Consider the following 12,976-nt stretch of genomic DNA (forward strand, 5'->3'; position numbering starts at 1 on the left):
TGTGTGTGTGTGTGTGTGTGTGTGTGAGTGTGTGTGAGAGAGAGAGAGACAGAGAGAGAGAGTGAGAGTGAGAAAGAGAGAGTGTGTGAGAGAGAGAGAGAGAGAGAGAGGTGGTACAGGTCATCCACTCTGGGTCTAATGTAATTCCCCTCACTTGTCCTGTCCAGATAGGTAGAAACATTTATGCACCAACATTTCCTCACTCTCCATCAGTCCCTCCCTCCCTCACTTATCCACCAACTCTCACTTCATCCATCCAGCCATCATCCACCCATCCATCCAGCCATCATCCACCCATCCATCCAGCCATCAAGAAAAAACTAAAACACTAGGAATCCATCCAAGACAAGGTGTCAGACAACCTGCCAGGGTGTGAACAGGGAAGTCTTGTCCTCAGCCAAACAAAAAAAAAAATATATATATATACGTACTCTCTGCCATTCCACTCTCTAAGAAGATAAAACAGCTGCAGGAAGTTAGACATTTTTATCGCGCTCCACACTTCTAGATATGGCCGTCTCTCTGGCTGTCTCTCCTGATGGCTGGCAGTGGGTCAGCCAAAAATTGCAGAGGGCAGAAACTCTTTAATGGGGGAGAGCCTAAGTAGAGTTTGTCTTCATGATTTAGAGCCAATCTCTCGCCGGACTGAAAATCAATGACTCTCTATCAGAAATTATAAGGGATGGCTGAACAGGAGGCGAGTTCATGAAAACATATATTGCTGCTGTCGGGTCCAAAAAAAATTGTTTATCTGCGAAAAATAGGCGTCTCAGGAGGGCAAAACAAACAATGCTTCTTTTTTCATTGATGCCCATGTAGGCCAGCAAAGTGGCGTAGTGAGTGGAGCGATCACCCATCAACTGGAGGACTTGGGTTCATCCACTCTGCTGAAGTGTCACTGAGCAAGGCGATCCCTACCAGCTGCAGGAGTGCAGCTCTGTGGCTGACCCAGCACTCTGAAAATAAAATTTCCCTGCAGGGATCAATAAAGTAGGGTTCAACCAATATGTATTTTTCAAGGCCAATACTGTTATCTTTGGATTGAACCTGCCAGAAGCTGATATTTTGTGCTGACAGTCAATATCTTTAAAATTGACCAATTTCATGTCTCAAAAAATTCCCCCAAAATTCAGTGTTTCCTCCAGAATTTTATTCTTGGCAGGGTGCAAAAGCCTTTGAAAGCATTTAGACCGGTGTGTGACTCTAAAACTCCATTTAAAGCCTCACTAATGAAATTCTTATAGGTGGATTAGCAGCTCCTTAAGGCAGGGTGAGGCAGGTTTCATTCCATTCCACTGCCACCTCTAAAGCTGCTGAGTATAATCTTATCCTCACTTCCATCATTTCGGTGGGGGACGACAATGACATGCTGACATCAGATTTTTACTAAAGAGGCCAAAATCTGCCCTACCCTAACCCTACAATAAAGTATCACATTACATACAATTATTATAAGGTTTTTGTTGTAATAGTTTTAAAGGGCTCCAGGGTCATGAAACTTTGACGCATAAATGACCATGTAACCTTTCAATTCAAGTAAGCGAAATAGAAAAGAAAAACACCGTCATTGCAGTTATGTGGCTTTTACCTGACAGCAGCAATATATCTCTCGCTGCCCAGAGTTCAGGCAGAGTTCATTAAGATTCATACAGTACTGACTTGGTATTTATTCGCTCAAGTTACGGTTTGTTGAAAGTCTGTGCACTATGCACTCCAACTATACACTATAATTTGTCCATATCTCAATTATGTCTCTACTTTTCTCCTGTCCGACCTTTGCTCCTTTCCTCCTGTTCTCGTCTGTTGTTGCCTTCTCCTCCTGTCCCTTTACCTCTTCCCTCTCCTCTTCCTCTCTTTCTCCCTCAACATCCCTCTCCACTTCACTTCTTTGGCTCTTAGGCGGCGGCCACACTGATCCTTCAGAAGACGGACGGAATTATTGACGGATAGATTTCTGTCCATTGGTTTGTTTTGGAACGTCAACATGGTGGGCGAGGCAGAAGTACAGTAAAGCTGTGCTCATAACGGAGCTACTTCATAGGAAAAAGAAGAAACAGACTATACAGTATAAATTCAATAAGAGGCTGACCTGGAAAACCTACAGTCATCCCAACCTTTACCTGGCTTTCTGCGTTTTATCTTTGTTCTGGTTGTACCGTTGTCTCTGTGTTTGCCGCTAATTTTCCAAAACAAACATAGGAACGCCTCTGATTGGCTAAACAGATCCGTCCGTCCAGAAAAAGTTCAACTGGGTGGAACTTTCTGTCCATCAAAACGGACAGCTCTCACTGAAAATGAATTGAAATGAACAGAGACGGACAGACACAATGGATCAGTGTGGCCGCGGCCTTAACCTTCTCATTTCTCCTTCCTCCGCTCACTTCCATTCCCCTTTACTTCCCTCCTCTAATCAACAGTGATCACAAGTCTTACACTCTCAACCTCTGCATCAACTGTATAATCCATTATATGTACTTAGCTCTGCCCTGGACTGTCCACACACGTACACGCGCACACACAAACTCCCACCATACTGAATCAATAGCAGACATTAAGTGTTATTGACAATGCTAGCTGAGGTTAACAATCTAGCGTAGCTGTATCCGCCTTCTATAAAGCCGTGTGCACATGTCAAAGCGCAACAGAATCAATGACAGGTCCAGACGTGTTTGTAGGGGATTAATATCTCGCTCCCTCTCACACATACACATCTTTGTGTGTCACCACTCAATCAACTAATCCCTCGCTCGCATCACATCTTCTCCAGAACTTTTTTTCCTTTCCGTCACACTCGAATTCGCACGCTCCTTCCTAACATCCATTCTTTCATACGCCTCTTACTCCTCCTTTCATTCCAACCATCTTTCCTTCCTTCCTTCCTTCCAACCTCTCCTCCTCTGTCACTACGCCCTTTCCTTTCTTTTTTTATGCCCTTCCTTACGACCGTTTCTCACCCAAATCCCATCACCTTACCTCACCCCCTTCAGCGTCAGGTTATTACCTCGGCTCTCCTAACACCACACTAGACACATAGCGGCACAAAGATTAGCCTATGAAAAAGCGCTGCCTTTTATATTCCCTGTATTACCACCATACATCAACAGAGCATTATCGTTCTCCATACATATTGCGCTAATGCTGAACTAGGCCACTGGCTCTGTTAAACGAACAGCTAGAGTGTGTATTTGTCAGTAGCATGGCTGCGTGATGGGGCAGAGGCAGATACTTGGGCCGTATCACAAGCTCTGTGTAATTAAGGCTAATCATAGAGAGAGCTGCCATGTTTTTATGCCTTTATAAAAGCGTTTGTATTGTGTTGTATTATACCGCTGGGTTGGCTGGGATATAATGTAGGAATTAGGGAAGCACCACTACTGACACAAAAACTGAGTGTCAGTATCAGAGAATATCCCCATTTTTAAAATCCCACACCGACAGCTAGATAGATAGACAGATAAAATCAGAGGAACAGAGTTTTGCTTTGTGTGTGTGTGCATGTGTGTATGTGTATATGTCTGTCTGTGTGTGTGTGTGTGTGTGTACCTGGTATGTGTCCCACAGTCTGATAGTGCAGCGTAGTGGCAGCTCCCTCATCAGCAGGTTGTTCATCCAGCGGAAGGCAAACTGCAGGTACTCCACCTCGTAGTGTTGCATGTGGCGGTGCACCGACTCTGAGGGGAAACACACACACACACACACACACACACACACACACATTAAGATTCTACTGCTCGTTTCTACCTTTTCAAAGAGAGACAGAAGAATATACAGTACATGGGGGAGATACAGATGTCAACAAATTCCTTTGGGATGTAGCTATATTCACAACAATTATTGATTAATTTAATAATTAAGTGTGTGTGTGCGTGTGTGTCTGTCTACAGATGTATATAGATAGACAGATATAGACAGGCAGATCTCTCCCTCACACATTATGCTTGTGTTACATCAGTCAGTCAAATGATCCCTTGCTTACACATCTTCTCCAGAACTTTCTTCAGTCTTTCACACTCAATCTTTCCCTCGTTCCTCACTGCAGCTCCTGTTGTATCAAACCATACACCCATACCTTCACTCGCTACCATTAATCGCGTTGCAATTACACCCACACACCCCCCATGCACACAGCCTCCACCTCATAATAGCGATGTAATTACAGAGCTATCAGGAGCGTCTGAGAAAAGCCACACACCAAAACGAGACGGAAAATGGCAGTGTGTTGAATGTTAAATACTGTTCTACAGCAATGGCAAGCCGGGGCAGTGAAGAATAGGAATGTTTATGGGTCAGTGGTGAGCAGGGCTGAGGACAGGAGGCATAGAGAGCCAACGAGGCTTGTTATCCTATTTATACCATTTTGTTTTGTCAATAGGTTCTCAGAAACTGGGCAGAGTCTGCAAAGGCCTTGAAAGCTACAGTGTGTTACTTTGTATTGTGTGTTTTTATTTATTTTCACATTTTGGCTTTTGGCAAGTGCAGATAAAAACTGTATTTTGTTAATTTGGACCCCATCATCAGAGCTTGTTCTGCTCTAGACCTGTTCAAAGCACTTCAGGGTAACCAGGCATAATTTTGCCTGGTTATGCAATTTTGGGTCATCAAATCAATTCAATTAGGGTGCAATCACACCTACAGTTTATTTTCTTTCTGAACCACAGTGGAAAAGTTGACTTTGTTGCATATTGGTTCGTGAGGTTCACACTGCCCAATTACTAGTGCTTGTAAACAAAAGTCAAGCTTGTTTATTGGACAGAGTTTTGGTAACCTGTCATCCCACAAGGTTTGGCAGCGAGGGGGAGTCAAAACAAATCTAATTGCTGTAATTTACTTTCTCTGGCGATTATGCCAGCAAATTCTACCAGCAAAGAAATAGCTGAATATGAGCATCAGTCCATGCTGTGGTTTGCCCTCGGAATATTTTGTTATGCTAGGCTTTCCAAGCAAGAGTAACAGTTGGCTAACAGATGTCAACATCTGTCTCCTTACACCCATAAACACGAGCTTTGGGGTCATATCCTGTAGTTGGTTCGGGTTACGTTCTCACTCGTAACAAACTAGACTACAGTTCACTTGGATGAGGACTGAGACCCACGTTTTGAGGCGGTCTCAATGCGGTTATTTGGTGCGACCTGAGTTCAAGTTGTTTTCACCTGCTCAAATTAACCGGATGGATGATAACCGAAATGTCGGTTGTAAACTTGCCGCATATGGAGCTGTGACACTGAGACAAAATCTGCCTTCATCTCTTTTAGTTTCCTGCCTTTGTTCTCTTCTACGTTCATGATAAATGTTTGTTTTATGCTTCTTTACATAACAAAAGATTAAAAATACCACTCAGTATTGTGCGACTCCCAATTTTATAGTCATCAAACCCATGACACCCATTCTCACTTCAACACACGCGCACACACACTTTTCCTGATAATAGAGCTGTAATTACAGAGCTGTCAGAAGCAGCTATGAGAAAAGCCAGTTAGGGAGGAACTATAGCATCCTCTACTCTCACACTCACTCTGCTCTCAATCAGCTTTGACTGACAAACACACACATACACACTCACATACACACACATACAGCTGTAATACAATGGGTGGTACATGATGTCAGACATATATTCAAGAACAATTATATATCACTTTCACACAAACACACACACACACGTCACTAGTACACACACTTGAATGACACCTGTCTTCTAGTGCACAAATACACATATAACAATTACACACACTCCACCAACACATAAGCAGGGCGCGAGGTAAACAGAGAGCAATTATTTCACGCTCCTCTCTGCAGTTTAATTATCACATGGCGCTGTAAAAGCATAAACAAGGCAAGCTCATTAACGGTGAATACATCATGGTGACGGATCCCAGCTAGCTGCCAAACAGAGAGGGAGAGAGTGGAACAACTTTAGACACTGTTAAATTACGCTAATGAACTCGCCCGGCCTAATATTAGCAACTTCACCAAACACAGAGAGAAAGAGGCGCACAATGGGGGAGTGGTGAAAGGGACAGTCATTTGTCAGGAGGACTTCATATAGAGGAGAGGAGAGGGGAGGAGGGAAGAGGAGAGGAGAGGAGAGAAAAAAAGGAAAGAACAGAAAAAAGGGGAAGAAGTGCTAAGAGAGAAGTTTTAACTCTGGGCTGGGTTCCAGCTGGCACAGTGCTCGGCATGCTGGGTAGTGTAGTTGTGAGGGCTGAGGGAGGTTGAGGATGACATCTCTTATAGACGCTGATTGACTGATGAGTCTTGCCTTTCTTCCCACTGATGGTTAAAGTTTAGGACGGGGGCCAGGCGGCTCGCTAGTCAGCTCTGCTGGGCGGACTGTAGCCTACAGCTGGTGAAAAGTGGGTGGACAGCGAGGGGTCAGAGGTCACACCGTGACTAGTGAGCGGCTCCCAGGATTCTGCTGATGAGGCCAATTCTCCCCGACTTCCTGCCCTCCTTCGTACAAAACATAATTACAGTTACACTCTGTCTTTTTTTCTTTCGCTCTTCAACTCATTTTTCGTCTCCCTCTTACTCAGCCTGTTCGAACACGGCTACTTTCTTTGAAGTTAGTCTTTGTTAGTTGCTTGTTGCTTCTTTCACTGTCAACTACACCCAATTCGCTCCCTCTGCTCACTGCGTCCTCTTTAGCTTCAGCGCTTAAGTGTAGGACAAACAGACTCAAACAAATCCTACTGTAGCTAACATATATTAATCCCAACCAATGAGATCCTGTTTTTTCACCACTGTTTGATCTTCTCTGACCAGAGCTTCTGCATACTAACTGTCACTTTTATGCTGTGTGTACAGTATGTGTGCGTGCATTTATTAGTCTCTGATTTTCTTTTCTTTGATTACGTGTGTGTGTCTGTATATAATACGTATGGGTGCTTGTATTTGTTAAGTCTGTGTTTGTGGTTGTGTACGTGTTTAATGTCGTTTGCACATACAGCATGCACACATACATTTGTAAATTTGCTTTTTATCTTTCTGTGTGTATGTGCAGTATGTGTGAGTGCATGTACTTGTTAGTCTTTGTGTGTTATGTGTGTATACTATGTGTATAGTATGTGTGTGCGCCTATATCTGTGTGTGTGTGTGTGTGTGTGTGAGTGTGTGTGTGTGTGTGTGTGTGTGTGTGTCTTTGCGGTTGGGTTGACTCTCAATAGGTATGCGTTCATTCGTCCGTCCGTCACACAAGAACAAACACCCTCAAGCACGGCTCTGCTATAACAGGTCAAAATTAAAAAGTTTAATAAACAAGTTTAATAAAGCTGGAGTCCGCTGAGTGATGGCCCCTCTTCAATTATTCCTCTCCCACACAATAAACAACCACAAGGTGACATATTTGCTACTGATTGGCCCAGAGAGAGACTGCAACATTCATGGGGGAAGACATGTTAACTGCTGCCTTGGTCTAACTGTACATGTGTGTACAAACATCACCAACGTTGACTAGGGCATCTGTCTGTGTTATTGCCTATTGCTGACGTGCAGCAGACCAATGCCAAGCCCTTCACGCTAGATAATTTATACAGTCTGTTTGTCTGTTTGCAGCAAGTCTGTCGAACTGCAAGAGTGCAGTTCGACTCACTACATTTCAATCACATAAACATATAGGCTAGGCATATACATATAGAGAACACACACATACTGTATATGTTTATACATATGTATAGTCCCATACACACATGTATCTATATCTATATAATATCCATAGATGTACGGTTCTAAATCTACAACAGGATTAAACTCACATATAGTGCACAAAAAGAACAAATCCACACACAAATACAAAACTCTCTCTCTCCCTCTCCCTCTCCTACACATGCATACACAGAGTTTGAAATCTACAATGGGATCAATCACACACACCTACAGTACTTACACTAAAACAGAACAAATGCACACACAGAGTTCTAAACGAACCATCAACACCAGCAGCAGTGGGACCATCAGCAGCCAAAATTGCTGGCACAACAATGACATGATAACTTTCATGTGTTTTCATGAGAGTTTGGTAAAAGAACATTTGGAGAACAATTGAAGCTTAAGACATCTCTATGAATTTCTTTGAATAAATGTATACGTAAAATGCTTTCTTGGTGCGCAATGTATGTAAAATAAATGGAAAGTGCAAAATTGCTGAAGGCAGGGCAAACAGTGCAGTGCGTGGGTACTGTAGGGGTGATATCTGAAGGTTGTGGAGCACAACCTTGGAGATACCAGAGTGGGCCTGAGCCTAGACTGAATATGAACTTCGAAAATGACGTGGAAGAAATACATGAATACACAGATATTCTAATACAGCTACAAATGCACGTGTGAATTTACACAGGAACACACAAAAAAATGCATATGCACACAAAAACACAACTGTGCAAATACACACACACACACACCAAATGGCATGCTTGCACACAAAGACACATAGACAAGTTTGCAAAAACACACACACACCAAATTGCACGCGTGCACACAAAGACACATACACACTTCAAACAGCAATTGCTTCTACAGAAAAGCAAATTATATGTGCGTTTTGTTTGAAAGCCATGTAGAGATGCTGCCGAGCCTTTTTTCTGCCTTTTATAAATATAATACATTCTAATCTCACAATCCAGCTACCAGCCTTTTTACACAATTCAGGCTCAGAGCGTCTGCTGCCAGCGTGTCCCCTCATTTACATAAATAAATTCACCTTTTGGCAATTTGCATGCTGATGAACTTGTGCTAATGCACTTGCATGCAACAAATAGACAGAAAGAGAAAAGAGAGAGATAAAGAGAGAGATCAGAGAAACATTACAAGCGTGCCGACAAAGCGGCTTGTTTTTTGAGGAGATACACGTGCTAGTGTCACGCAAAGCTAACGGAGGCTAGCATCACTTAACACGACAACGCTAATTGGGGGGGGGGGGGGGGCAAAATTTGCAGTGTGTCTTTTTTGGCCCCATGTTGCGTTAAATTAGACTTTATTTTAAAGAGTTGAAAGTGGAAAGAGACTGGAAAGACTGGGGCAAAGAGAGAGGGGGATGACATGCAACAAAGGTCCTGGGCCGGATTCGAACACAGGGCGTCACGGTTACATGGTGCGCGCCTTAGGCCACTGATCCACCAGGACTCCCCCAAACTACATGTTAAATCACTCTTACACTTAGTGCTAAATGGAGTAAAGCAATGTTCTGTGATGACAGAGTTTTAAGCCTAGGCCTAGAGGAACAGCCTTTCTCCAACACAAACTTTTATATCAACATATATTAATGTTTACTGCAGTGTAATCCATGTCTGTGTCCTACTCTGTAGAACTACGTCACAGTACCTTGCTCCAGTACACTGCTGGACTCACAACATCCCTCTCTACAGCTGCAACCATACTGCATGTCTATTCTACTGTCTATTCTACTGTCTATTATAGATAGACAGTGTACATATCTTACACTGACCCCTCACACTCGATGTGAGTGTTGAATGTTTGCTGTTATGCAAGTGAATTATCGATATGTTTCTGCGACAATGTCACCAACTCAAATTCCTGTACATTATGGGGAATGGACTAATCAAGTAGTTCTGATTCTGAGAGGAGATATTGGCCAATAGAGGTCTTGGCGATTGAAGGTGGCAGCAGTGTCATCTCCTCCCCAGCCCTCCTCACAGTGTTAAATTCAATATGGAAACACAGCGCTTCTCACCTCCACGCTTGGCTCCCCCTTAGGATGTGCTGTGAGAGATGACAATGAGCAAGATGGAGGACAAGGTGGGAACGTGCATACAAATAGGCACACACAAAGACATGGGCTGAGCATGCTGTGTGTGTGTGTGTGTGTGTGTAAATGTTTGAGTAGTGTGTGTTTATTAGGGGTGATCAATATCTTACAATGTCACATTTAGATATTTGTCACAATATACTGTATCTTCACAGGGAGATTGTGGAGAATATATACAGATATATTACAGCAGCCTACAAATCGTGTAATTTCCATTCATAACTTTCACTATATGTTTTGCAAAATTCACCCAAAGTCACTGTGTAACTTTCCCACATTAAAGCTTTCTACGTGGGTCAACATTACCAACTTAAAGATGCAACTATGTTTCACTACAATGTGTGCATTAAAGTTCATTCATACTTCAAAAGCCGTAACTGAGTCTTACTATTCCTTTAAGTCATGACTGGAAGCGCCGCAGTGCTTGTTTACCTTCTCAAGCTAGAATTAATTAAAATAGGTCATATACTTTCTTTAAAGGCTGCAAATGGAGAACTGTAGTCTTACCATTTGGGGTTATACTTCTCAAAAACTTGCAACCTAGCCACAGAAAAGCAAAATGAAAAATATAGTGATATCTTGAATCATAATAATATCTGATTCGTCTATTCGTCTATGTATTTCATCCATATCATCCACCCCTATTAGCATGTATATATTTATGTGTGTTAGGTAAACCCTTGTGTATACAGACTAAAGGCCCTGACACACCAGGCCGACGGTCGGCCGTCGGGCAATGTCGGGCCGTCGGTAAGCGTCGGTGTCCCTAGTTTTTGCGGTGTGTCCCGCACTGTCGGCACTAGTCGGACCCTGTCGGCGTCTTTTCGGCCGATTGAGCATGTTGAATCGGCGTCGGAGCCGTCGGTGAGAGAGATCACTCTGATTGGTAGTTGGTGTTTTGCCTCTGGATGATTGGACTGATAAATTCCTTCAACATGTGGAACTGAACAGGAAAGAGCCGAGCGAAATTTTTAAAATCAGAGGTTTCATTTATCTCCAGCTCTCGACACAGGTTCGGGAAAGCCCCTTGAGCCTGTCGTTGGAGTAACGTTATTCATGATTTCACCCATTTAGTGCGGTTTCTCCTTATTTTTCGCCTCCGCCTCTTCCTTTCTTCTTCCACAACCAAAAGACCAAGGGCTGACAACGCCAGTGCCATTTGCAACTTCTTATCAGACATAAGGTATGGAGAGTTATTTCCCTTCACGCAGGCGCAGAACGTACGTGCTAGTTGGCCGTCGGCTGTAGTCTTTGCGGTGTGTTCAAGTGCAACTTTTTGGACCAGACGCAGGCGACGTGAGGCGATGCAACAGTCGGCCTTCGTCGCCGCTGGTTCTTTGAAGTCGGTTTGGTGTGTCAGGGCCTTAACACACATGTATACACAGAAGGTTGTGGAATTACATGTTTTTTGAATCACTGGAAAAAATAAAAGGGTGCAATTAAAGACTACAAAGATCCTCCTCCACACAGCTAAATGGATACACTCGAATGAATGTGAATGGTAGGGTGTGAATTGACCAATCATCAAAAACAATGGCGATTGTGTTTGTTCTAGGAAGACAAACAGTTACCAGCAACACAGCATGAAAACACTCTCTAGTATCATCCTATTTTAGCCTGGTATCCGCCAAGTATCCAACAGTGTCACTGTGTCGTCAAATGTGCCTTTCACAGTACGGAACAGTGCTACACAAAAACGCCGAAGGTTACAGAGTAGGAAGAAGGGGGAGGAGGAGAGGAGGAGGAGGAGGAGAAGAGGAAGGACACTGTGGAAGAATGGCTGAGGGCTCGGTGGCACGGTGCCAGAGTCAGTTTTTTTCTTTCGCTCTTTTTCTCCCCTGCTGTGTTGAAAGGTAGGCGAGGGAGGGTGCAGACAGGGCCCGATACACACTATACACTCTTTTTCTCTCTCTGTCTCTCTCTCTCTATCTGAGTGTGTGTCTTCCCTCCATTTGACAGAGATGAAGGGAGGTGCTAGGTGTCTTCAATCCAAAGGAAAGAGAAAATGAGAGAGAGAGAGAGAGAGAGAGAGAGAGAGAGAGACAGAGAGGAGAGAGATAGACAGATCAGCAAAGTCCTATCCCGCTGACCCAGTACTGAGAACATTAATGCAATGAAACACTGGGCTGAGGTCAACAACATCCCGACCTCCCTCTCTCCTCCTTCCCTCCCTCCTTCTCTGTCCTACCACATTGTCCTAACACATATCCCATCAACTATGGATGTCCCTATATCAGATACCTAGCTGATATCAGGCTGAAATAGAATACTAAAATCCCATACCATGCCATGCCTTTTTCAGAAGTTTGCTAGTCCTCTCTAATGGAAAAACACAACAACGACAAGAAAAAGGATTAGATTATACTGCAATCATGCAATGGGCCCCAAGACAAAGTATAAATTGCTCAGGGAAAGTAATGGATCAGAGACCTCAAAAGAAACAAATAAGACACATCAACACACACAGAAAAACAATCAGAAACCAGGGAAAAAAACAGAATCAGAATCAGCCTACACTAAGTTAACTACTTAGAATTGGTATCAGCAGTGGCAAAATGGTATCGGTGTGCCTCTACCAGTCGCCCTAACCCCTGCCTGTTGTGAAAGACAAGCCTCTGTCCCCTATCAAAATGCACAGCGCTCTGGATAAAACTGTATTTGTTCAGCGCAGCATTTTGAAATGGCCGGTAATGCTAGGAGAGATGACAGGCCATGAGGTCACTGTCCCCATAGTAGACGCTGTGTCGACAGTAGAGCGAAAAACAATCCTGTAACATTAGATAGTGACCATCTGTGATCTCATTAGTGGTGGTAATATCAAAGTATCAAGGTATAAAATGGCCGTGCCCCAACTCTGATGACAGGGCACTTACCGCATAAGGTAGAGTTAAAATGCAGAGTCATTTTCCAAGCATCTCTGCTGGTGCGTCTACTTGGTGGTGAAGTTTGGAGGAGGTGGTGGGGAGGGGCTTGCTTCTTTTTCTTTTTTTCTTTCACTTTCTTTCTTTATTTCCTTACTTCTTTCTACACACACGCAGATATACAATGTCTGCATACATTTATCTCTCACTCTCACACACAGACACATTCAGACACATATCATTTCTCACTCTCTCTCACACACACAGTCTCATACACACACTGATGCTAACCCTCACAAACACATGCACAAAGTACAGGCAGGGATACAATGCATGCGCAAACACACACACACAC

General features: G+C 43.4%; 1 protein-coding gene across 2 annotated transcripts in view; it reads right to left on the bottom strand.

The window, feature by feature from the left end:
• tbc1d22a (TBC1 domain family, member 22a) overlaps positions 1-12,976 on the bottom strand; it is a 127,870-nt gene that overhangs the window by 35,729 nt on the left and 79,165 nt on the right. For both annotated transcript variants that reach the window (XM_078282084.1, XM_078282085.1), the window contains exon 12: positions 3,544-3,671. In XM_078282084.1, the coding sequence (XP_078138210.1) occupies positions 3,544-3,671 (128 nt within the window). The remainder of the gene's footprint in view (positions 1-3,543; positions 3,672-12,976) is intronic.

The sequence above is a fragment of the Centroberyx gerrardi genome, chromosome 24 (assembly GCF_048128805.1).
Source record: "Centroberyx gerrardi isolate f3 chromosome 24, fCenGer3.hap1.cur.20231027, whole genome shotgun sequence".
NCBI classification, from domain to species: domain Eukaryota; kingdom Metazoa; phylum Chordata; class Actinopteri; order Beryciformes; family Berycidae; genus Centroberyx; species Centroberyx gerrardi.